Raw genomic sequence first — 27,275 nt, 5'->3', positions numbered from 1 at the left:
AACTATTGTCAATTTGGGCTATGCAACTTAATGCTCTCATGTGTGTGCGTTCATCTGTTTTCTTTTTTCCTTTTTCTCCATTTGGTATTATGCTATATCCTTGTACACCTGTTGTGAATTTTTGGTCCAGATAAATTTTTAGCCTTTTTTTTTTGGAGTGATAGAATTGGTAACTTTTTCTCATTATCCACCAGAAAAAAAGAAATCTATATTGCAAAACTCATAGGCATAGACACTAATAAATGAAATCTTTCTTTCATTTTCAATTCCTACCATCTTCAGAATTTCAGTTTCTTGTCCATTTCAGTTGTCCCTCTTTCTTACAATACATTTCTACAGCTTCAAAAAAGAGCGCATACGTTAAGGGTGTGATTTTCTCTTAGTTATCAGCAACCATCTAGTATTGATATAAAGTCAATATATACATGATACAAGATATATGTTTTATACACGCATTAATCATTAAATTATGGTTATACATATTTTTATTTTAGTTTATAACTGATGATGCTAAATTGCTTGATTTTTATTATAATAGAATACCAAATGCGGGTAAATATTTATCATACTCAACCTCATGGAATGGAGCATGTAAAGAGACGAACTAGTTATATGAATCAGCAATCTACCAGCTTTCTGATGTAATTTTAAAGTACCTTTGAACTTGTGCGTTTGCATGCTATTTTAATGAGTTGTCAACTCTTTGGCTAGGTCCTTTCTTTCTTTTGAAGATATAGAAAATATAACATCTAAAGTATACATATTAACATGGCTAAACATATTCTTGATTAATTGGTACCACTCACATAGATCTTAAACTGAAACAAGCGAGTTTATATCTGTCATATAAAAGGCATATTAATAGTCTTTCGTATCCTTGTAAAGTTTCTTCTTTCTGTCCATCGTTCCACAGTAATGCACCAAACAAAATATCCTGATTATAATTTTCATTTCTTCAGATTGCAGTTTTTGAGCACACATCTGCATTACCTCCACTTCCATATATGGCTTATAGTGTTTCTACAGTGGACAATGACATATGAAGATATTGAAGGGTGAAAAACGTATGCCTCGAAAGAATATGATAAAGCAACTATGAGTGACTAAAGCTAACAAAGAAGCTGGAAACATATGTCCAGTATGCCTACAAAACTCATTGCTACAAAATCACACCACTTGCAGAACAGACATGCCCAGTCCGTTGATCGCCCCCTTTAAAGGAAACACCTATTGAACCTGCAATATTTAACAAATATCAATATTTAGATGAGCCAGGACCAAAAAAAAAAACGTTTATCTTCTGTAGAGCTTTCCTAATGTGCCTTGAAGATAAGAAATTAATAATATACAGATTAGCGATACTTTCTGCAAGTACAAGTTGCCACTTGCCCAACTACCAATGCCAATATACTCAAATATTTAACTAACATCATGCAGGTGTTAAGCTACAGAACGCAATAATCCTACATATCCTGACAAGCCATGAGAACCTGGCAATATGACCAAATTTTTTGGGATGAACAAAGGAGTGTTCAGCTTCAATAATAAAGCCAGAATTTCTTCAGCTTTATCCCATTTGAGACAGAAAACAATGAGGTTTATGAACTAGAGACACCTAACCAAGCCTACATATAGATGAGCCTTAAACAGACGTACACTTTCAACAGTTGATGGAGAAAAATTGTAACATAAGAAATGATTACATACAGATGGAACTGTCTTGAATGAGCCTAGTGGCGTGGTGTAAGCACTGCAAAAGCATCAATAGTAAGTATGAGAGTTAGAAGGAGAAAGGGACAAAATAAAAACAAACAATAGTAGGGATAATTAGATAATAGTAGGTGAAAACAGTTGAAGAAGAAACAGGGTGAAAACTGCATTAATTTGTGCCAAAAAACAAATGAATGCCAAATCAAGGATCCCGATAAAGGACTGAAATATCTTCTAATCCTCACTTCTTCCTGTCAGTTAAAGCTTTGAAAAAATCAATGCTTAGAAACTTCTCCATAGGGAAGAAGGGAACAGACTACAAAATTTTTCTATCTTGAATTAGGGTGAAGTTCATTAAGTCAGAGTTTATTCAACATTTTCTAAAGACAAACATAATGCAATATGATAAAAACAGGGATATACACAATAGAAACACCAGAAGAATATGATATGGTAGTCAAAAACGCAAATAAGAGAAATTCAATAATCACCAGCAACAAAACTAGGATTTTCACACCGGCCCAACCAATTGCTTTTAGGCTGACGGTTTTCCTTCAGTATTCGTACCCCACTCTTCTTCTGCCTCAGTTTCATTAATGAGTACCGCACTGTCAGTAGAATCAGCATCCACAACTACGGGCTCTTCTTGTCCCTCATTTTGTGCATCATCTTGCCCCAGTTCTTGCACCTCATCATCACTCTGTTCTGCAACCTGAACAGTTGACACAGACATTTAATTGTTAGCATCAACAAACACCAATTGATAGAGTCTAAGCTGTTTCAATACGGGTATAAAATAACATCGAGAAAGGACTTCTCCTATCATGTACAAAGATATGGTTATTTATTTTTTTCTTTCATGATAGGTATACAGAATGTTAAATCAACCCAAACTAGAAGGCAAATAGCAAAACCATCATGTCATACCTCGTGGTCTATATCTCCATTTTCAAGTGATTCTTCATCCATTTTCATGTGGCTGAAAGCTTCTACAAGGTTGTTAGTTGATCTATCAGCATGATTAACATATTCTGTTGCTGGTGGGTAGCCACCCCTACATAGGAATTGGAACAGAAATTACAAAAGTTATCCAAACTGGTGCAAATTTGTCCTAGAAAGAAGAGAAAAGAAGAAATGGGGAACTCCCATGAATTTTCAGAAAGCCACCAGGGTAGGCTGAGAGAGTATAGAAGAAATGCATAGGAAGTAGATAGAGCCATTATCAACACCTTTCTTCTGCAACTTTAGATTCAACAGCACATGCAACTTGCCAGTGCTCAAACATATTAGGATATTCTTCAGGATCAGCCAAAGCTTCTGCTGCTTTCTGGTTAACCTGAATGATCCATTCATGAATAAACCACATTAAAATACAACAATTTTCTGCTACAGGACTACAGATAATATAGCAATGTTCCTGCATGAAGCCATATAGTCCGTATTGAAAAATGATTACAACCTTCACTCTTCTTTTTTTGAGAAGGGATTATACCCTTCACTTCTGTGTTCAAACTATATTCAATATCAAATCTTTAGATTAAGGCATGACATAATTCATAACAGAATAGTCTGCTTCCTGAAAACTCATTAAATATATTTCTTGTGGTCATTCCATGGAGATAATACACAAATGCAAGTGGAACAGAAAAATTGTCCAATAATATTACTTTTGATGCCTATCACAGGAGTAAATAATAAGTCCGAGAGGTAAAGAGCTCCGAAGTTTCTTTGCACCAGAAACTTAGGTCAAGAAGCTTAATCCCACTATGTTAAATGAAAATCAAATCTAGATGGTTCTGCAGCTCCAACAGATCTCTCAGGTGACCATCCCGCCAAATATTTGGTCCTAAGTGCCAGAAATTCAGAAGGTGTATACAGATAAGAAAGCTCAAGATCAGAGAAACACCGACCTTACTGAGGTCCTTCTTCCAAATTGCAACTATTTCAGAAACCTTACTTGGCAGATAAGATCTAGCCATAAAAGCAGCCTCAGGTACCCGATTGCTGCAAATAAATTGTAACTCTATATATCAATCTGAACCATTGAAAACACACCTAAACAATATGTTCTTTAGCAAAAAGAAATACCTATCAACCAATAGCTGAATGCATTCCTCCACTTTACCCAAAAGGAACATGCAAAGGAATGTGACATTGTTTTTCCCCTGCTCTTTGGCAAGAGTTGCTAGTTCAGTTATTCCTTCAGCATCTCCTAGTGAAGAATAGAGTAGCAACAGACCACTCAAGTCGTTGGCATACTTCAGACATTCCTCTGCCATCTCCAGCTACAAAATGTAGCAAATGAGCAAAAATTCTGAAGAACTCAGGAAAATACACACGTGCATTTCAGAAAAGTACTGCTGACATCTGAAGAGACCAAATTACAAAGCACCTCAACCACTTGAATACAAAAACAAAGAGCTGGAAAATTTCACTTAGCTCTGAATGATATATTTAGCAGTAGTCCCAGTTCAGCTTAAAGAAAGAGTTTAAACAAGTACAAGCTATGGCATCATTCCTAAAATCTGAACCATCCATTTTCTCAGTAAAAAAACTAAATGTATGCGGCAAAAATAAGATTTCAATTAATGGTAGTAACAGTTACCATTCCGGCAGACATGGCTAGTTCACCCAACTGCTTCCATTTGGACTCACTTTGAGCTACCACTGCAATATCCTGCCAAGCCACAAGCCACAAGCCACACTTCTAAACATCATATGGTTCTTAAGAAACAAACAAGTTTAAAAGAAGATATGGAAGTTCAAACCACATGCATTAAAGTTAGGATCCCCCACCTTTGCAATATCTAATTTTCCCAGCTGTATGGCTAGATCAAATCTGTAGTCAGGCTCTGTTGCAACTTCTAATGCTTCCTCTACCATACCTCGCGACTCCAAGAAATGTGCAACACTAGCAGGGAAACATTTTATGACTAATTAGGAAAATTCATATAAAACAAAGCAACCCCCCCTCCCCCTCCCTTCCGAAGGTTTAGATATTGCAGAAACTATGTGATACCTCATACCAACATGAAGCATCACATATAAAATTTTCAGAGGAAAGAGATATTTGATTAATCAAACAGATCTGAAGTATAAAAGACACATTAATATAATCCACAGAAATTACTATCTATACAAACAAATGAATACAGATGCCAATCCCTCCGAATCTAAGAGCAGCATGCTACTCCGAAATAACCCAGAACTAGAACTATTTTACAACAAAAAAAGCCACATTAATATAATCCAGAAAACCCAGTTCATTGACATACTACAACCATGTTGATAATTTAAGTTGCAAGCATGCACAATATATTGGACATGTTCCCTGAAGACATTTAAACATGTGATTTACCTATTATGGTGCTCCTTAGGAATCGATGGCAGCACCTCATTTGCTCTGTCCCAGTCACCACGCATCACAAGTGTCTTGTACTCAATCAGGCCGAGCAGTAAAGTATATCCAATGACACTGCACAAAAAGGAAATGAACTCATTTATCCCAGAATCATTATCTCAAGCTGAAGTTTCCAACATCAGAATCTCCCAGAAAGAACTCACTTGAACTCTTTGTCAATCAGAAAAACCCTACTCTGGTTCGCTAGATATCCGAGCAGGTACATAGGCCGGTCTAAATGAAACATTGTGGTTACCTAAACATACAAAAAATAGTTTTGCTGATTCACACACAGATATAAGATGTCTCCAGATATATGTGCAAGAAGAGCAGCATGCACAACAAATCATACCTCACCACCAACACAGTAGTTAAGTCTCCAGGAAGAATTATTGTAAATGAAGCAATCACCAACCCAAATTCCGGTCCTGACCCGTTCATTTATCTCATAAAGAAGTTCAAAAGCTTCTTCTACGCCCTGCTCATCTACTGATCTTCCACTGTCTAAATGGGCAGAAACCACATCACGCTGCAGGTATGACACAAGCAAACAGATGACCGTTAATAGAATTATGCAAAGAATAGAATAACAAACTTGAGCACGTGTAATTTTGATTTTGGAAAGAAGATCTCACATTATACTTGAGTATGTAGAAGGATGTATCACTTGCAATTGCTACCAGATCGCCACTGTCCGCCCAGTAGAGATTCTAAAGAAATTTAAAAACAACATAGACAAAGTTAACACTTCCGAGAAAAACAACCTTACAGTGTATCACAGTCAAGCTTATGTTTCTCACCTTCACACTAACATCAATTCGCCGTATCAACCTGCAGTCAGCCCAATCATAGAAACAAATAAACTCATTTGAGCACATCGCCATTAGAGTACCTCCATAGATGCGCTCAGCTGAGAAAGTAGGGCGGATACTCTTCTTCTCCTGGAGATATCAACATAATTCACCTTTAAGGCCACCACATGGACAAGAAGAAACCATGGCACATTGCATGTTTCAGCTTCGAGAAAGAGAAGCCAATGTGTTTATTACACTATAACACATATGTGAACTAAAAACTCACTTAAAAAGCTCTCTAAGAAGTAAAAGCTCATCACTAACAAAGACATTAAATAGAAGGGGGCAGATAGGGAAGAAACAGTTGATTTAAGTCAAATATATAAAACAGTCCATCATTAGACTCAAATGTAACACATGATGCAATCAATTTGCTTGTCTTTTTTCCTTTTGATAGGTACGTGATGCAATGAACCTTTCGAGACAGCCAGTTGGAGGACGAATGTGAACCTGAAAATTTTTGCTGAAGATCTTAATCCTTGACGTACTTTCTCTCACAGCATATTCTCCATCAGAAGACCAAACAAATTCCAGAGCTGAACCAAATGACCTATTTCTCCATGCTAGAGCAGTATATATGATATACTCTCCATCTCCACAAACAACAACAAACCTTCCATTTGGATTATGCTTCAAGCTCTGTTAAGAGAAAAAGTATGCAATTTTAATAAGTGACCTCTACATATTTTCTCCAAACCAAAACAATGCAGATAAAAAACTGCAAGCTACAATAATCTATCCACACTCTTTATACTGCAAGAAGATGACTGCATAAGAAATTTACGACACCTCAAATAACAACAAGATGACAACAGTGAGATAAGCAAAGGCCAAAAAAGATTTAAAAAATAAAAAAGACCAGAACAATAGGAAATAACCCATCAGTCTTTACAGCATCAATACAGACAATGGCACCCTAAATAAAGTATGATAATAGAAACACCGACACACGATTAAATCAGAAAACAGATCAATGGTGGGTGAGGTTTCGAGTATATGTATTGCCTTTCCCCAAAAAAGAGATATAGTAATATAGGATTAGCCTCTCGCTTGTAAAACATGTACACTAATCAACTCCAAGCAGAACGAGGATACGTAACTAACAGCTAAATTATGGCAACCACATAATTCTTGCTGACCAGGTTGTCACCATATTCTGGTTTTAAGATAATGCTCACTTACTTGTGGATAGAGGTCACAAGTTCCCAATTCCTTGACAGCCAAAGGCAGCCTTTCTCCATCAGTAACCTGAGAGATAAGGCAAACATGCACTAAATTAAACAATATTGAGCAGTGTAAAGAAACAAGTGAGCAATAGAAAAGTCAGGATGACATACCTCGTAATCCGCCCCAACACTCTTGATGTTGACAGTTTGAACTTCATTGTGCTTAGCCCATATAATTTTTCCACTGTTATCCATGCTGGCAACGGGTTCTTCTCGGCCAATTTTTACCATGATAGTGCCCTCATCATAACCTATTACAACCCTGCACATGTATCAAATCAGCATAACTGCAACTAGATGAATAAATGCAATACAAAGCATGAGATGAAATGATAATCCAGTTCATTGCTACTTTGTTTCAGAATTTTACTATTTGTTATGCCCACAAGTTGTACAAATAAGTAATTTCCTTCTTTCTTCATCCATAATAAGAACTCTTCTTACTTGGAAACAAAAACAGTAAAAAATAAAAAGCAAAGTAGAATTGAAAGGAATTGCAAGACTTCCTAAGAGAATAAAGACACAGCGATAAACTTATCATAGAAACTAACCTTCTTGAACTTCTCATGCAACCAACTGCCCAAACTCTTTCAAGACCATAATTCAAAGTGTTCTCAAGTCTGCATACAGAATGCAGTGAAAAAAAAATTAGGATCAAATAGCCAACTTAAAGAGACGATATATTTTTGACCTATTGGCTAAAATATCACTGTATATGCCTAGCTATTATCATATGAAATCAATAGAAAATTACCCAAGTAATAAAGTAGTTCTGAGTATAAATCTACCTATAAGTGGTTGCATGCCATATACGAACTGTACCATCTTCAGACCCCGTAATTATAATAGGAAGCTCAGGATGAAAACATACGGCGGAGACATTGTGTGTATGGCCTTCAAGAGTCTGGACACAACTTTTAGTCTGATAGTCCCAGACCTGTTTCACAGTTTAGCAACACCTAATTCAGATTCTCTATATCTAAACTAACAGAACATGGGAAAGTAATGATCAGCATACCTTAGCAGTGTGGTCATCAGAACCACTGATCAAATAAGGTTTGTCACCACCAGTGAAATAGTCTACACAATTGACTCCTTTTAGATGCGCATCCAATGTGAAGTTTGGGTCAGGGGAGCCGAGGTTCCAAATCTGAAAAACCAAGCATGATCAATTCAATTATTTCAGATTGGTTCATGAAAAGTTATAACGTTGTGAACAAGTTTATGCCAGGAGGAAGCAAAGAAGATACAGAAGGGAAAAAAACCCTTACCTTTATAGTTCGATCAAGAGATGCACTGGCAAATGTATTGGTGTCTTTGGGATTAAATGTGACTTGCATCACATAATGGGAATGACCCTCAAAAATTTGAGTGCATAGCCATCCTTTCTCCCAGTCCCATAGCTTTATAAGCATGTCATCAGAAGATGACAGCACATATGGTAGAGAAGGATGGACAGCCACACACCTAATATAATCAGTGTGCGCTTCGAATACTTTGACCTTGTCCATGGTATTGTAATTGTATACACGAATGTACATATCATCAGCACCGGCAACAACCCATTGCTTGCGTGCTATAAACTTCGCTGACCTAACTGCAAAGAATGAACTAGGTGTTTAACAGAACTGAATCTTAGTTAAAGCAAAAGAGTGCTAGTTCACAGTCCTGGCCAAACAAAGATTATTCAAACTCCATCAACATACCTGGTAATTCAGTCGCCTCGAAAGATTTGACCATTGTCTGCAATAGTAAAGATGGGTTAGCTCTCTGTTGATGATACTGTTACCATGTAACTTTTGCTCTATAATTATGTACTTGCTCAATAGCTTCTCATGACTCATACACAGTAAGCTAAGAAGTCAAATTGGCAAATAAGTGAAGAAGATTGAAGTCTAACATGATTCATCTTTGGTGAAAACTTCAATCTGCTCCTAACATGGGATGTTACAGTAAGAAATATCACTAGGAATAATGGAGCAGTAACTCCAAACGTGATTCACCGATGATGAATACTTGAACATATTCCTAATACAAGGCATTACAGTAAGAATTTTTTTGTTACAGTCATTGGAGGGCAGAAATTCTACTAAAGTAACTTGCATAGTCCAATATCACGGTTAAAAGAGATGTTATTGCAATGAAGATAGGGAAGACAAAGTAGGAGAAAGCAACAATACAAGGAACATAAGACACTCCCACTTCAGTTCAATGGCTTTTCAGCTCCATAATCTTGAAATTCATTTATCCAAAAAAAACATTATCTTGGCTGAAAATTGTAATACTTTTTATTTGGCATAAGATGAGCGACATGGTTCGTAAGGACTCATATAAATGACTCCCACTTGCTTGGAATTTGAGGCGTCGTTGTTGTTGTATCTTGAAATTTCAAATAAACAACAAATATCAACCGGTAGTAGATTGTTGAAAGAATAAATGTGTGTTCTTCCAGTGGATTGCACTAATAGTAAGTCCAATTCTCCCCAACTAAGTATACATAAAAACAATTTCAAGCATTCATGACGACACCAAATAATCAAAAGTTAACTCTAGCTTATTCATCCAAGTATGATAGGAACTAAGCTTCCCCCAAACCAGATCACATTTAGGACACACTTGTAAAATACAGTACACATCTTTCAAGATTTGAGAATTCCATAATCCAGGAAAAAAAATACAAGTGTCAATGTTACTTCCCATACCTGGGTCTGGTAGTTCCAGATGCAAACAGCCCCCGAATACAAACTTGTCAATATCCTGCGAGAAGTAAGAACAGGAATTAGCTGGAAGTAACTAGGTCCATGATGTAGGGGTAAGGTCTGCTATACTCTACCCTCCTCAGACTCCACTTTGTGTGATTTCACAGGGTATTAAGAAATAAATAAAACATGCAGCTACAGTGATACTAGCAATAGGTCACTCCGACATTAAATAATTTAAAATGGAAAGCAAACATATCAGCTTAAAACTGAAAAGATAGGGAAAGTCCAATTACCATGGCTCCGTAGGATGTAGATCCACACACTTTACCCTTTCTGATCTTTGAGCAAGTTTCCTCTGAATCAATAATTACAGTCAGCACAAAATGCATTAGTGGCACATATATGAAGTATATAAACATTTTCAAGTACGCCAATTGAATAGTACCTTAATCTCCAATCTCAGAGGCTGAGTCATCATATTCAATTCGAGATTGAAAAAACACAAACAGGAAACAAAATTAAGTTAGTGAATAACAAAGTGACAGATCTCAAATTAACGAATAATAGACCTAACACTCAAAACTCATGAATACGAGACAGAATTTTGTTATCCTGGAGACGGTGATCAGTTACCGCAACCAAACCGAATCCGATTTGAATCAGATCTAAGCCGTAACGTAATGTTGAACAGATTGAAACTAACAGACTCACCATTTTCAGCGATGAATATGAGAACTCTCCGAAAGAGGAACCGAATCAGTGATTGAAGTAGCGGTAGAGATTCGCGTGAGATCAAATTGAAGCACGAATTAGCAGCAGAGATCTTCGAATTCCAATTGTTGAAGTGAGAGAAGGACGAAGAGAGATCAAGAGAGAGAAAATTAGTACTCCTAGAGGTTTAGCTCGTGTAACAGCGCAACCCCTGTAAAGCGAATGCAAAAGGGGGAATTTTATGAGGATGATCCTTTGTAGTTAAGAGTTACTTAATATTATCTGACCGAAAAAGAAAAAAAAGTTAATATTAGAATTTCCAATTTTGTTTTTGCTGTTTTTCACGTATGAGGTATACCTTTTGATCATTCTACGAGTTGTTTGGATTTATATGCTTTGTTAAAAAGAAAAAAAAACAATCGCAATCTTGCGGGACTCTACAAGGGATGTCCAACTGAGACTCTACAAAGAGTGTTCAATTTCAATTAGAATTCTTGGAGGCTACTCAACCCTAAATCCTAATTCATGATTATATATATGTTAGTACTATATTTTTTTTGAAAAGTCATCTCGAAATTCCACTACAAATTCTTGAAATATTCATAAAGATATCAAATTCAAATCATCTGAATTTGAGAAATACGCTACTAATGACCCTCGAGTTATGAAAATTAAGTTCAAATCATCCTAATTCGAGAAAGACACCACTGACGACCCTCGAATTATCGAGTTATGAAAATTAAGTCCAAATCATCCTAGTTCGAGAAATACGTCATTAACAACCCTCAAATTATAGAAATCAAGTCCAAATCATGAATTAAGAGAGGAACAAAATTGTACCCGCACTATCATTAATAAAATATTCATGTTTCTTAGGATTTTATTTATGTGGCTGATTCATTTTCCATATGTTTAAAATTTGTTGCAAACAATTTATTTTTAAATTAAAAAATATAAAAATAAACCAAAGATGTAAATTAAAATTCCTAACTTGTAAAGTTATAATAATAAACACATCCAAATAGGCTTTGGAGTAGCTTTTTTCTTCTCTTTTATATCATTTGGTAATTGGTACTATGAATATATATATGTTAATATTTGGCAATACAATTATGGTTAGCATATGAAAGACGCCACATAATAAAGCACTTGGGCTTAAATGTGTGAAACCAAGCTTTGACAGCAAATATGTGTTTAAACTTTATCCTTAAAACTTTTAAGTCTCTACAAGTTTCGCCATAGACACGGTATTATCATGTTAAGAAATTTGAGATGAGAGAAGATTGACTTGTACTCTATGGGCACCATACGAGCTCAGTGGGGTAGCAACAGCCATTCGGTGTTCCTTTTGTTGGAAAATTACATTATATATATATATATATATGTCAAATTCTACATTTAAGGGATGTATATATAAATGTGGACGTTTTTGACAAAAGCTATGTTTTTGGCAAAGTGGTAATGGGTGTCCATTTGAATATGAAAGCGTTCCAAGTTCAAACCCCAAATAACACAATAACAGGGTCCATAAAATTTGCTCAGATCACACTTTTTCGTGGTAGTAACACAGTGAGGTAAAAAATGAGAATGTATCAAATTAATTTTTGCGACCTTCCTATCTGTGTATGCTTTTATTTTCGCCATCATTCTTGGAATTAGAAAATGAGTAAATATTTTGACGAATTAGTTAGAAAGTTAATATCTCAAAATGTCATCGAATTATGAGAAATTATTTACTCTTGGCTTCTTATACAACATCAACTTTAATTCCAAGAAAATAAGTACAAGATAGACATAATGGATTCACAAGATCCTAGTACAAGTAATTATAAAAACATATTAAAATGGCAGAAACTAGAAAGCATAAAGAAAACATAAGCTTCTTCATATATATTGTCTCTCAATCTTCCTCAGGAGTTTCTGAACATACAATCTTTCCGATAATCATTCCTTCATCACAGCCAATTATGAGCCTATCAAAGAAAACAATAGTTTTGATTAGGAGAAAAAATTAACCGGAAAAGTAATTAAAGGTTACCCGTGTGTAGATAATAGAATCGGAGTACTAATTGAAATATGAAAATAGAAGAATTACTTGTGGAAATAGAAACTTACATGTGAGAACCTTCAAGGCTTGCAAATCCAATTGCCCAAATTCTCCCAAGTTCAGAGATTTGTGTGTTGAGTAAGCTGTTAATAACATATCGAGGAAATGAATGTCAAAATAAATCAAATTTACAGTATACACATTGTACTGTATTTGTTATGCAGGTTGTTAACATCCAAGTTGTTGATAATGAATCAAACTGAGAGAGTCAAAACATTTAGAAAGTTCGAATGTTCATCTATGAAACTTATTGCTGATTTACCGTAATAATGTTTGTTGCATCAGGTACTATCTCTACGATGAATTTTATCATGTTCAAGATCCTGATATGTATGTCGAATATATGTGATAGCATGAGCGTCTATGTTACCTGTAATTAGTAGCATCCCACACGCTAAATGTTCCATCCTCAGACCCTGTAAAAAGAGCAGGAAGTTCTGGATGCATTGCCAATGCAGAAATATTGTTCTTATGACCTTCAAGAATCTGGACACAAGTTTGATTTTGCAAGTCCCAGACCTAAAAAATCATAAAATAGTCAGCACGCAATATGCAGATACTTAAATAATTATCTCGCGGAAGAAATTTTGTTTGCAGCATACCTTAGCTGTGTGATCATCTGATCCAGTGATTAGATATTGTTTATCATCACAAGTTAAGAAATCAACACAATTGATCCCCTTCGAATGTGCTTCTATTTCGAGAATTGGATCAGAGGAGCTAAGATTCCACATCTGTTTTAAAAAGGAAATGAAAAGTGAATATCAATAGTCCAAAGTTTATAGTAAACCACAATATAGTAATGTGGTTATTTGAATATATATACCTTCATTGTGCAGTCAAGTGATACACTTGTAAACGTCTGGTTTTCTTTTGGATTGAAGGCCACTTGCATCACATAGTGGTTATGCCCCTTAAAAATCTGAGTACAAGCCCAGTCTTTTTCCCAGTCCCAAAGCTTTATCATCATGTCATCGGAACTTGACAGAACATAAGGAAGAGTAGGATGAACAGCTAATGATCTGATATAATCGTCGTGTGCTTTGAATTCCTTAGTCTTTTCCTCTGTTGTGTAGTTGTATACTCTAATGAAGTGATCATCTGATCCAACAACAATACTTTTTTCACGGGCGATAAACTTGGCTGACCTGACTGAGAAAAACAAACATTTATATTATTAATGCCTTGTCCAGGACTGATTGATGCTAGGAATCTGTGAATTGAATAAATAGTTATTACATAATATATATATATATACCTGGTGACTCTGAGACTTGATAGTTCTTCTCTACAGTCTGAAGAATCAAAGAAATGACAAAGTACTTAGTCGATAGAGGAAGAGATTTTCAATTCACATTTTCATCAATGACAGGTCATGAAACAATTGAACTTAATCATATAGCCGACCTTGTTGTACAGTTCAACAATAAGCTAGTATTAAAATTTTCTAGCTAATGCAAGGTTGCTTACTTGAGATTGGTAATTCCATATTTGTACAGTTCCTGTATACAAGCTCACTAAAATCCTGCAGGATCAACAACACAGTTATATTATAATATTCACCCATTTTTGTAAAAGCAGATTGATTTTTTTTATTTTTACCATGGCTCTGTTGGGTGGATCTCCAAGGCCTTGACCCTTTCTGATTTCTGGACATGTTTTTTCTGTGTCAAAAAAACATTGTTTTCAGTTTAATTTCAGTTATAATATGTCATGATTCAAATGATGCCAGAAAATTTACTGTAGTAGTACCTCAATTTCAATTGCAAAAGTCTGATGACACCGCGATATTTGATCCAACAGAGACGGAGGCCAAAGGAAAAGGAGCAATGAACAAAAAATAGTCGTCAGGATATATAAGATCACACAAATTGAATATTTGCAATTCAACAGGTACTAATGCAACATATAGATGTTATATGACCAAGTTTTATGAAGGTTATATATTGAGAATGCAAATGCTTCTTGAAAAATTTGACCAAACGAGCCATTAAAATAGAGTTTAAGTTATATACGTGTAATGAACTTTTTATATTGTCATGACATTCAAAATGAGTCCCATTGAGATACGAATAAGTAATCCTGAAAATAAGACATGTATGTTGTATATGCTACTTAACAAACAATATAATTATCACGATGATGTAAAGATGACTTATAACTTACCATTGTCTCGGACGTTTGAAAAGTTTAAAACCTTACTAACAAAAGCTTAACACTAAATGGAATTGGAAAAATGTTTTTCTTTGTTGTTGTTGTTGGAGTTGTGATTTACCTCTTTATATACCCAAGAATACTTTGCACTTAAGTTTTAAAGGAAGATACATGCATGTATAGTTGCCTCGTTTGACTTATATTTATTTGGACTGTCACATTCTTAATGATATCATACAAGCACTTGTAGCCGTTGATGATGATTTGTTGGCAGAATCAAGGGTGTGTATATGAAGTATTTATTGACTTGCAAACCATAATGAATTTGACAATGGAAATTACTAGGCAGTGACTATATGAAGAAATCGAAGAAGAATACTTTTTGAAAAAATAATATCTTCTACTTTGCGTGTTTTCTCTTTAAGGGTCAATTTTTATGTACAAATTTTGTATGTTAAGATAAGTTTTGCATGGACAAGTTCTCTTTATCAGATTCACCCATTGGACAATAAATAGTTGATGAAATATTTAAAATTTGTTAGCAATTTTGTTGTGCTAGTGTTACACAAGACGTACATCCATACTATATCTATTAATCTCATATGTAGTTTCAAATAATTACATACTATTTAATAATTATGTAGCAGAGTTGGAGGTAATACATTAAGATACACCACTCGTTAAAATTAGCTTAAAAATTTCCGTCGAGAATAATTGGCTACGGCCTACGGCAGACGAAGTTGAGGTTACTGCTATGCTAAAGGATAAAGCAGTCCAAAGTTCAAATTCTAGTAGGTACGCCACAAGGCCCATGGATCCATGATGTCAAGGCCTTGATCAACAAGTTCTAATGTGCATGTTGCTCTTGTAACTATCTGAAATTGGATGCTACAACACTTCAAGGCTGAGTTTTAATAACTTGTATAGATCAGAGTCAGACCTAATTAAAGTGGGATGAGAACACAATACTATATGGATATTGTTTTTTGACACATTATTTTGGTCATAAATTGGTCTTTGGAAGAAAAAAGAGATGCATGACATTTATATGAAATAACTATAATACACCATTTGAATCACCAATATGTGTGGTGGGATTTTTTACATTTATTTTTTCCGAAACAGAACCCCTTTTATTATTGCATCAACTAAGTATATACTTCAAACATATCTTTTGCATCCTGGATGATCCAACTTGGGAAAAACTTCTCCCTAGAGATTTCCTTCAACAAAGAGATAGAGTATCTAGCTAAACTATCAACTATTTTGTTCACAAATCTAGAAATATATATAAATTTGACATGACTAAACATGCTTGAAAGCTTCCAAATGTCTTCACACACTTCTATCTCCCATGAAGTTGTTACTCGTTTCTGAATCATATTAACAACATTGTCGTGGTAGCCTCCCATGGATAGGGAGCAATTCCCCTTTTAATAAGTCCTATACGAATATAACAAAAGTTTCACAGTTTATACTCAATTTGAAGGAACAATTTTATCAATCAAACGAACAATCAGTAAGAATGATCTTGGAGCGTACATATTTTTAAGCCTTTTAGTGGTGCTGCCATTTTCAAATTTTAGGTCTTGCTACCTTCAGTATTTTCGATTAAAAAATAAAGGTTAGTTCGAAATTTTTTAGGTCTCATTTCTTTTAAGAGGTAAAATTAACATCCTATTATACGTTTCGCGTTATTTATACATATTGAGAAAGTGAATGAATTAATGTCCAATTTAAGTAAAAAAATCAGTAAAGAATGATACTTAATTATAATACTAAACGATGCTAAAACACTAAACGCCTATAAATAAAATCAACAAAATCTATACCATCAACTAAATCTAATCGTGAGGGATTTTTTAATCACAATTATGGTCGACAAAAGAAACGGAAATTATCCAAAATGAGACAACAAGTCCACTCATGTTTTCTAATTTGTTTCTTTAAATAGACTAGACAAATATAACTTAAACATTTTATAGAACTTGTTAATTATTCCCTTCCAGAAGTGAAGAATATAGACATCCAAACAAGTCACTTTTCCCACTCTTGAGCTAATTAATAATCCCAAAAAAAGACACAAAAAGATTCCATTAATCATAATAATTCTAGAAGAAATACACTAAACTCTCTTTCTACTATAAGCTTCCTATCACTTTCAATTTAAATGCTTATCTTGTTGATTTATTGTGATGATTTTAAATACCAATATTATAAGTCTAATTAAGCTCTCTATAATTCCCAAACGTTAAATATGTGTGTCATAATTAGTTATATATTAACACTTCTGAACTATTCAAAATAGAAATTAAATTTAACTTCCGTTATGGGTCAAACATGTTCCCGACATTACATTTTTAGCTCAACCATCAAATTTAGCTCATTTGGTCTTCGTGGTCCAATCAGTTCTCATGCCCTTGCTCGATTACATGTACATCAACATGATATTAATGCAGACATAGGTTATGTAGCAAAACAATAAGGGCTATTAAGTGTCACAAAGGCATTCAATTACCACAACTCTCTCAAGAGTGGAGAACGTGTATAGACTAGTTAATTGACAAGGATCCAGCCATTTGTACTAGTAAAGTTGACTTCATGAGCTAGCTAGTTTTAGGGTGTGTTTGGTATGAAAGAAAACATTTTCCGGAAAATGTTTTTCAATTTTCTTATGTTTGGTTGGGCTAAATGTTTTGGAAAATGTTTTCCAAATCAACTCATTTTCCTCAAATTTAAGGAAAATGACTTCCCTTCTAAACTTAAGGAAAACATTTTCCAAAACTCTCTTCCAACTTCAAATTACAATTATTTTTTTGTTGAAAAAATCAATTTATTTTGTCCCTACCCTCAAACCACCCCCCAACCAACCCCCCCCCCTCCCAAAAAAATAAAATTTAAAGCTTGTTTTTAAATTCAATTTTTTTACCCCACCCTCATCCCTACCCCCACCCCCTCCCAAAAAAATATTAAAAATTGTTTTTAAAAGATATTTCTAATTTCAATTTCTTATTTTTTTACCCCCACCCACTACCCTCGCCCCCTCCCCCCATCAACCCCCCTATCAGCCCCCAACCCCCTTCAAAAAGAAAAAAAATCTTAGTTTGTTTTTAAAAAATATTTTCAACTTCAAATTTTTATTTTTTCATCCTGATCTCGATCACCCAACCCCCTCTCCGGTCACCCCCCCCCCCCCTCAACTCCCAAAAACAAATTGAGTTTGTTTTTAAAAAATATTTACAAATTCAAAATTTCATTTTTTTCACCCTACCCTCGACCCCCCACCCACCCCTAACCCCCCCCCCCCAAAAAAAAATAATAATTTAAGTTTGTTTTTAAAAAATATTCTCAACTTCAAAATTTCATTTTTTCATCCTACCCTTGACCCCCCACCCACCTCCTACCCAGCCCCCCCACCCACCCACCCCATCAGCCCCCCCGCCCCCCACAAAAAATTTAAGTTTGTTTTTAAAAAATATTTTTAATTTCAAAATTTCATTTTTTCACCCCTAGAACCCCCACCCACCCATCCCCTACCAGCCCCCCACTCCCCCTCCCCAAAAAAAATTCAAGTTTGTTTTTAAAAAATATTTTCAATTTCAAAATTTCATTTTTTCACCCCTACCCTCGACCCCCACCCACCCACCCCCTACCAGCCCCCCCCCCCCATCCCCAAAAAATAATTTTAAGTTTGTTTTTCAAAAATATTTTCAACTTCAAAATTTCATTTTTTCATCCTACCCTTGACCCCCCCCCCCACCCACCCCATCAGCCCCCCCCCCCCCCCACAAAAAATTTAAGTTTGTTTTTAAAAAATATTTTTAATTTCAAAATTTCATTTTTTCATCCTACCCTTGACCCCCCCACCCACCTCCTACCCAGCCCCCTCCCCCCCACAAAAAATTTAAGTTTGTTTTTAAAAAATATTTTTAATTTCAAAATTTCATTTTTTTCACCCCTAGAACCCTCGCCCACCCACCCCCTACCAGCCCCCCACTCCCCTTCCCCAAAAAAAATAAAAAAATTCAAGTTTATTTTTAAAAAATATTTTCAATTTCAAAATTTCATTTTTTCACCCCTATCCTCAGCCCCCACCCACCCACCCCCCTACCAGCCCCCCCACCCCCAAAAAATAATTTTAAGTTTGTTTTTCAAAAATATTTTCAACTTCAAAATTTCAATTTTTCACCCCTACCCTCGACCCCCCCCTTCACCCACCCCCTACCACACCCCACCCCCCCAAAAAAATTTAAGTTTGTTTTTAAAAACTATTTTCAATTTCAAAAATTATTTTCTACTCTAGTAAAAATAAAAGATATTTCTCAAAAATATTTTTCATTCATAAATCAAACACTAAAAATCTTTTCCGGAAAATATTTTCTACTCACCAACCAAACATGAGAAAATAAGTCAAAAATCAACTTGTTTTCCAGGAAAACATTTTCAATGGAAAACATTTTCCTTCATACCAAACACACCCTTAGTCGAAAAAAAGGGTTTCATTTTTTTTTGAATATATATGACTAATTATAATTATGAGTCATCAAAAGGTAAAATGAAAAATGGTATATTCTTGGAATAAACTTGTCCATTACGCTGCTAACAAGTAACAACCACCCCACCACCAGACGAAAGAACCGTGGGGGTGTTCTTTTTAATTTGTTAGATCTGTGTTACTTTCAACTTGGAGCCAGTTTGAATTGACTTATTTTAAGTATTTTTAAGTTAAAATAATATATTCAAGATATATATGGTACGTGTATTTAAATTAACTTATTTTAAGTGCTAACCATAACTATTCCACTTTTCTCCCCACCTCGAGACGAAAGAATCGTGGGGTGCTCTTTTTAATTTGTTATTTCCAACGTATTCAATAGGTTAATTAGGCCTCAAAGAGGACCCTTTTTTTTTATCCTTTTAAGTCCAAATAAACAAACTCCTAAAGAGAAAAGTGCACACGTTCCATTTATTTTTTAATCCTTTGGTTATAGTTAGCAGTGACAAATTCAAAATTAGAAATTTATGAACTTTGAGTTTTAGAAAAAATAACTTACTAGGTTCTAAACAAAGTCAGGTGCTTTAAAGAGAAAAATGCACACATTTCATTTCCCTTTTCTGTTCTTGTTAAATTATTTCCACATTAAATGCATTTCTTAATATAAATACAAAGTTTTAATTAAAATTACTAAATTATATCGAGCAGATAACTAGAACTCTAGCACAAACGAGTTGACTAATGCAATGTTTATGATATTATTCATGGTGGCCGGCCAATACCAAAGATCTCCACAAATCTCAAAGCACTTGACTTTTAATATACACTTTATTGAGTCAAATGCATAAGAAACAGACTCGATGGATCGATCAAGTTGGTTAATAATGCTGCAGGCAGCATCTGTTGTTCAAATTTGGGGTGCCAAAAACTATTTGGTTGTTGCTACTGCCTACTTGATTGGAATTGCTTGCCACGTGTACTGCATTTTATTTTCTTCTATCTCCATATTCATTCGAAAACATATCTAAAATATTTTGATATTTCGAATTTTATTTATGAATTGTTACAACCTAAAACGATGCAAAAACCGACGAAGGGGTAGGTCCTAAAAATCTAGGGAAAACTGATCCTATCCGTCGTTTTATTTAATTTTATTTTTTAATAGAAAATTAATTTAATCCCTCGTTTTATTTTACAAAATTAATGGACAAGGTTGATTTTTGAAGTGAAAAAAGATGGAAATATTTCATCAAAATGTATGTGTGGTTGAGTTGTAGAATTGTCAAAAATCATAAAAAAAATAAAAAAAATACTTGGGTTAGATTCCAAGTAACTATATTTTTTATGTATTTCTTTTTTTGAAAACCCTGATCCTTTCATACACAGGGTAAAATGGAAAAAAGCTACAGTTTTTTTTCTTTTTAAATGACGAATATTTAATTTTAACAAAGAGTGTAGTATTATATAACAAGAGTACAAGACAACCACATTTTAGCTTCCCATTGTCCCTCCAAAACTTATGATTTATAAATATCCTACAACCAAAGTAGGCACAAGAAGTGTTTAGAAACGCCACTGCATTTTTTCTATTTTATATCAATCCACAACAAACTTTTTTTTTTAATTCGGTATTCGAAGTCCGTATTAGAATTTTAACTAAATTTTAATTGATCACCGCATGACTCATTTGGAGAATTTTTTCCATATCCAGAGCTAGCTCAAATTCGAGATCTCTGGTTAAAGAATAAAACAGTCTCGCCACTGCAACATTTCCCAACAAACTTAATTCCTCCTCTCAAATACTCCCAAGTCCCATCAAACACTAACTAATCTTACATACTATGTAACTTACTACATGTTTACCGTTAGTTTGATCACATAAAATGTACGTGTAAAACAGGTAGCTCATGCGTTTTTTGTATTTTTAGTTCAATAACTACTAATTCAGTTTACGTGACGTAATTTGTACATGAACTTTATAATTTGCCAGTTATGAATGAAATAACTAATTTATTTATTACTCCCTTTATTTTATAATAGTTGTTTACTATTGACTTGACACATGAATTAAGAAGCCGTAATGATAAGAGTAATTTTACCAAATCACTCTCATTAAATATATGTCATCTAATTATTGAAAATTGAATAGTAATATTTAATAACAAGAGTAAAATAGACGACACAGAATGATAAAATTTTATTGGTTTTATAAACTGAATAAGTGTTGTTAATTAAACAACCTAAAATAGTACAGTGGACAAATAAAGATGGACAGAGCAAGGGCGTAATAATTAGTGAGATTTCACAATTGACCAAATTATGATCCTAACTATAATTAGGCCAACAGAAAAGATCCCATCCCATTCAACTATGACTATATATCAATTTGGTGAAATTCACTTTTGCCCAATAATTCTCTTCCTTTTCTTCAAATAAAAATATGTTGTTAAAATAATCATGTAGGTGTTGAGTCCTGTTTTGTTGTGCAAACCAAAAAAGTGACAGGTTTCAGTTATTTGCTACTAAATCATTAATTAACATTCGAGTCTTTTATTATTCTCAATACCATATATCAAATTTTGGTAATACATGTTATATACTTGAATACTTTGTACACTAGTCTCTTCATGGTTAAGAAGTACGATATATATAACGGGGACAATGACTAGACAGTAGACATATAGTCGTTGTCCCCGTTACTATAATATATATGTAGTGAAATATGGTGGTGGATGTTTTCAATAATTGTGTGAATTAAATTCTTCTAATTTTTTATTTTTTTAAAGAAGGCAACTTATATATAGTTTTGAATCATACATAACTCATAAGCAATGTTTCAAAGAATCACCTTGGATGAACCCACATTTAAATATGGTCTTTGTGTACTTATCAATTTAATTTGTGAAGAGTATTGCCTTATTGGTTCAATATTTTCTCACATTAATTGAAGAAATGTTATCTCTTAATTATGAGTATGCTTTTAAAATTGAATTCAATCATCAATTCATTTTTTCTTATACGGTGTTGGATCACCTAGATCCACACTTCGTATTGTTGGTTTACTCGAGGTTAAAGTGTACAAGTATATTGTTCACGTACAAAATATATTTTGTATTATAACTATAAATTTCTCACTTTAATTTTCAGTCTTACTATAGTTAAATTATGGATTTTGACGTAAGCAACAGGTGCATGTAAATTCATGTTACTCCCAATCTTAGGCGTTCGAGAATGAGATCATTACTCTTTCTGAGTTTATTTATGTGTTTTAGTTTTATTTTGCAGTCGATAATAAATTGTGTTTAATATATTAAAATACTATTTGAATATTATGATCTTTAATATGTAATGTTTATAGCATGTTGAGTATAAATGGTTACTAAAATATATAGAAAGTAACAATATTTTTTAAACAAGATTAAAAGTAAATGTAAGACAAATACTTCTTCCATTCACTTTCACTTGTCCAATTTGGACTTTGGCCGTCCTTAAGAAATACTCATGTAAATTGATGCATAGTATTAGATCTTGAGAAATAATTTAGGGAATAAGTAATTAAAGTTGCAGATACAAAAAAAGGTTTTTTTTGTTTTTTTTTATCTGATCAAAGTAACAAACATAAAAGTAAATATACATTTTTAATATAATAAACAATTAAAATTCAACGAAAGAGTAAATTAAAACGGATGGAGTACTAAATTTGGGATGTTTGATTAAGCTCAATATTGTCCATTCACTTGCGGTTTGCCCCTTCTATTCCCCTTTTCCAAAGTATAAATAATTGAATACATGCTACGCTATTTTGATCATGCATTAAAGCAAAGCGTAAGTTAAATCTATACGTTCTTCCTCTCTTTTTTTTTTTTTTTTGTCCTAGATTTTCAATATGTATATATGTTGAATTTCCTTCGTATTTTTGTATTTCTACGTTTTTATATTTTGAATCATCTTATTAAAAATCATAGTTTTATCACTACATTTCAATCATAATTCATACACACCAAAATGCATGTTATGTCTACTAAAAGTATAAAAGTGTTTTAAATTCTAATGAATTCAGTTGGAATTGGCTATACGAATCATTTATATCTCTTTTGTTATATTCAAGCTATTTTTCAAAGGTTCAACATAGAAAAATGTTAACCTAGCTGCTATAATAAAAAAGTCATCTTTTATTTTAGGTTTGGGATTAGCTACGTTTGCCTCAGGACAAAATGTTAATTACCTTAAATTTCTTAATCAAGAGTCTTGGCCACTCATTAGTCAATTTAACCATTTTTCGGTTTAATTACAGTTGTACTAATATATGATAAAGTCATAATAATTTTTTTTGTGAATGAGAATAGAGAAATGTGTCTGTTATTAATCTTTTTTTTCATCATAGACTCATTATCTATCTAGTTTAGAATTGATGCATTACTGTTTATTATACGATAAAGTCATAATAATACCTAAACTAATTACGTTGGTATGCCTTAACCTACATTCCCTTCCATAATTTCCACTTTAATGAAAAATAATCTCATTTAAGAAATTTATTTGTAGAATCTCATTAAATCATACTAACCTAAGATTATTAAATAGAATATCGTGTGTTCGCTCTTTACCATATATAAAACACAATATTTTAGTGAATAAGAATAGAGGAGTGTGTCTCTTATTGAACTTTTTCCATTATAGCTAGGCTTATTATTCAATAATATTGAGTTTCAAATAGTACATTATTAGTTGTTACATTCTTTCAAAATTTCTAAATTATCAAACAAAACGTCATGTGTTTGCACTCACTTTGCCACAAATAAAAACATGATATATTTTTTTAAGAAGGCAACTTATATATAGTTTTGAATCATACATAACTCATAAGCAATGTTTCAAAGAATCACCTTGGATGAACCCACATTTAAATATGGCCTTTGTGTACTTATCAATTTAATTTGTAAAGAGTATTGGTTCAATATTTTCTCACATTAATTGAAGAAATATTGTTTCGTAATTATGAATTAGCTTTTAAAGTTGAATTCAATCATAAATTCATTTTTTCTTATATGGTGTTGAAGCTAGATCCACAATTTGTATTGTTGATTTACTTGAGGTTAAAGTGTACAAGTATATTGTTCACGTACAAAATATATTTTGTATTATAACTATAAATTTCTCACTTTAATTTTCAGTATTACTATTGTTAAATTATGGATTTTGACGTAAGTATCAGGTGCTTGCAAATTCATGTTACTCCCAATCTTAGGCGTGCGAGAATGAGATCATTACTCTTTCTGAGTTAATTTATGTGTTTTAGTTTAATTTTGCAGTCGACAATATATTGTGTTTAGCATATTAAAATATTATTTAAATTTTATGATCTTAAATATGTAACGTATATCGCATGTTGAGTGTAAATGGTTACTAAAATATATAGAAAGTGACAATATTTTTTTAAACAAGATTAAAAGTAAATGTAAGACAAATATTTCTTTCATTCACTTTCACTTGTTCAATTTGGACTTTGTCCGTCCTTAAGAAATACTCATGTAAATTGATGCATAGTATTAAATCTTGAGAAATAATTTAAGGAATAAGTAATTAATGGTGCAGATACAAAAAGTATTTTTTATTTTGATTTGATCAAAGTAACAAGTAAAACTAAACATACATTTTTAATATAATAAATAAGTAAAAGTGAATGAAAAAGTAAATTTAAATGGACGGAGTACTAAATTTAAGGATGTTTGATTAAGCTCAATACTATCCATTCACTTGCGGTTTGCCCTTCTTTTCCCCTTTTCCAAAGTATAAATAACTGAATAAATGCTACGCTATTTTGATCATGCATTAAAGCAAAGCGTAAGTTAAATCTATACGTTCTTCCTCTCTTCTTTCTTTTTTTTTGCTAGATTTTCAATATGTATATATGTTGAATTTCTTAGGTAATTTTATACTTCTACGTCTTTATATTTTGAATCATCTTATTAAAAATTATGATTTTGTTACTGCATTTCATTTCACTTATACATAAATGCCAAAATGCATGTCATGTCTACCCAAAATATTAAAAGTGTGTTAAATTCTAATTAATTTAGTTGGAATTGGCTACACTGTTATATTCAAGCTATTTTTCAAAGGTTCATCATATAGAAAAATGTTAACCTAGCTACTATAATAAAAAGTCATCTTTTATTTTAGGTTTGGGATTAACTACGTTTGCCTCAGGACAAAATGTTAATTACCTTAAATTTCTTAATCAAGAGTCTTGGCCACTCATTAGTCAATTTAACCATTTTTCGGTTTAATTACAGTTGTACTTATAATATATGATAAAGTCATAATAATACTTTTTGTGAATAAGAATAGAGAAGCGTGTCTGTTATTAAATATTTTTCCATCATAGACTCATTATCTATCTAGTTTACAATTGATGCATTACTGTTTATTAGATGATAAAGTCATAATAATACCTAAACTAATTACGTTGGTATGCCTTAACCTACATTCCCTCCCATGTACTTTCCACTTCAATGAGAAATAATCTCATTTAAGAAATTTATTTGTAGAATCTCATCAAATCATATTAACCTAAAATTATTAAATAGAATATCGTGTGTTACCGCAGATAAAATACAATATTTTAGTGAATAAGAATAGAGGAGTGTGTCTCTTATTGAACTTTTTCCATTATAGGCTTATTATTCAATATTGAGTTTCAAATAGTACATTATTAGTTGTTACATTTTTTCAAATTTTCTAAATTATCAAACAAAATGTCATGTGTTTGCACTCACTTTGCCACAAATAAAAACATGATATTTTTTAATAAGGATAAAAGGAGCATCCCTGTTAGTAATGTTTTTCCCTTGTACTCATTATTCTTCAAATTTCAAATGGTGCATCATTTAGTTGTTACATTCTTTCAAAATTTCTAGCTTATTAAACAAACATCACGTCATGCGTTCGTATTCTATCTCATATAAAATTATGATATTTTAGTGAATAATAAGAATAAAAGATCGTGCTTATTATTTTTAAAAAATCATTGTAGACTCATCATCCCTCGAATTTTAAATGGTGCATTATTAGTGATTCTTCCAAAAATTCTAAATGAGGAAAAGTGATAAAAAAAAAAATCTTGAAAAAGAAACAAAATTTTGTCCTCTCAAAGTTTTTATACAACTTACTCACATTTTAAACAAAAATTCTATTTATAAATATAATGTCATGTTTTTGGCTTTCTGCCATGAATAGAATTATGATATTTTAGTGGTCAAGGATAAAGGAGCATGTCTATTACTAATTTTTTCCATTATAGACTCATTATTAATCGAATTTTGAATGGTGCATCATTATTGATTCACCCAAAATTCTAAATTATTAATAAAGAGGAAAAGTGATAAAGAAAAATATATCTTAAAAAAATAAAATCTTGTCCTCTCAAAGTTGTTACACTACTTACTCACATTTTAAACAAAAATTATATTACGAAACAAAACGTCATGTGTTTGTATTCTACCATGAATAAATTATGATGCTTTAGTGGGTAAGAATAGAATAGCATGCCTATTACTAATTTTTTCCATCATAAACTCATTATTCATGGAATTTCATATCAATATTTTTAAAAAGAAAAAAAAAATCTTTACCTCTCAAAGTTATATTATACTACTTACTAGCACCACTTCACATTTTTATTCATTTAAAGTATTTTTCTTTTTAAATAAATAACATGTACAGGCGCGTTGGACGGATATTTTAAACTTCCCCCTATAAAAAGGAGCATTGTGTTCATTTCCATTCAAATCAACACAGATCAAGTAATTTTCATTCGTTCTTCTCCGATCCAAAACTGAAAAACTAACCCAATACACATTTTCCCCAACTTATTGTTCTTGAACCAAATTCGTTAAAATTAAAACAAATAAAAA

At 32.9% G+C, this 27,275-nt stretch overlaps 2 protein-coding genes across 3 annotated transcripts; both read right to left on the bottom strand.

Moving 5' to 3' along the window:
• Nucleotides 1-916: 916 nt before the first annotated feature.
• Nucleotides 917-10,866, bottom strand: LOC125820545 (coatomer subunit beta'-2-like). 2 transcript variants are annotated; one of them, XR_007442537.1, is made up of 26 exons: nucleotides 10,604-10,866; nucleotides 10,338-10,358; nucleotides 10,186-10,247; nucleotides 9,893-9,947; nucleotides 8,897-8,933; nucleotides 8,462-8,787; nucleotides 8,209-8,340; nucleotides 7,979-8,127; nucleotides 7,742-7,810; nucleotides 7,302-7,452; nucleotides 7,147-7,212; nucleotides 6,415-6,603; nucleotides 5,911-6,051; nucleotides 5,746-5,820; nucleotides 5,463-5,639; nucleotides 5,275-5,366; nucleotides 5,069-5,185; nucleotides 4,507-4,621; nucleotides 4,316-4,387; nucleotides 3,799-3,995; nucleotides 3,621-3,714; nucleotides 2,940-3,046; nucleotides 2,638-2,764; nucleotides 2,202-2,422; nucleotides 1,708-1,750; nucleotides 917-1,236 (listed from the first exon to the last, which is right to left on the bottom strand). XR_007442537.1 is itself a non-coding variant. In XM_049499943.1 (25 exons), exons 1-24 carry the CDS (start codon nucleotides 10,604-10,606, stop codon nucleotides 2,246-2,248), a joined length of 2,751 nt encoding a protein of 916 aa, XP_049355900.1. In that variant the 5' UTR covers nucleotides 10,607-10,866; the 3' UTR covers nucleotides 1,636-1,750; nucleotides 2,202-2,245. The 2 variants fall into 2 exon arrangements, 1 of the variants encoding a protein (XP_049355900.1); XM_049499943.1 differs by lacking the exon at nucleotides 917-1,236 and having other exon boundaries at nucleotides 1,636-1,750.
• A 1,462-nt stretch (nucleotides 10,867-12,328) lies between these two features.
• On the bottom strand, nucleotides 12,329-14,997 carry LOC125820570 (coatomer subunit beta'-1-like). The gene is made up of 10 exons (XM_049499973.1): nucleotides 14,877-14,997; nucleotides 14,463-14,483; nucleotides 14,313-14,374; nucleotides 14,181-14,235; nucleotides 13,969-14,005; nucleotides 13,537-13,862; nucleotides 13,313-13,444; nucleotides 13,081-13,229; nucleotides 12,719-12,793; nucleotides 12,329-12,576 (listed from the first exon to the last, which is right to left on the bottom strand). Exons 1-10 carry the CDS (start codon nucleotides 14,877-14,879, stop codon nucleotides 12,504-12,506), a joined length of 933 nt encoding a protein of 310 aa, XP_049355930.1. The 5' UTR covers nucleotides 14,880-14,997; the 3' UTR covers nucleotides 12,329-12,503.
• Nucleotides 14,998-27,275: the final 12,278 nt, after the last annotated feature.

Source organism: Solanum verrucosum, unplaced genomic scaffold (genome assembly GCF_900185275.1).
Source record: "Solanum verrucosum unplaced genomic scaffold, falcon-dt-bn FXZP01000117.1, whole genome shotgun sequence".
Taxonomy (NCBI): domain Eukaryota; kingdom Viridiplantae; phylum Streptophyta; class Magnoliopsida; order Solanales; family Solanaceae; genus Solanum; species Solanum verrucosum.
The sequence above is the reverse complement of the archived record's forward strand: the minus strand, read 5'-3'. Positions and strand labels throughout refer to the sequence as shown.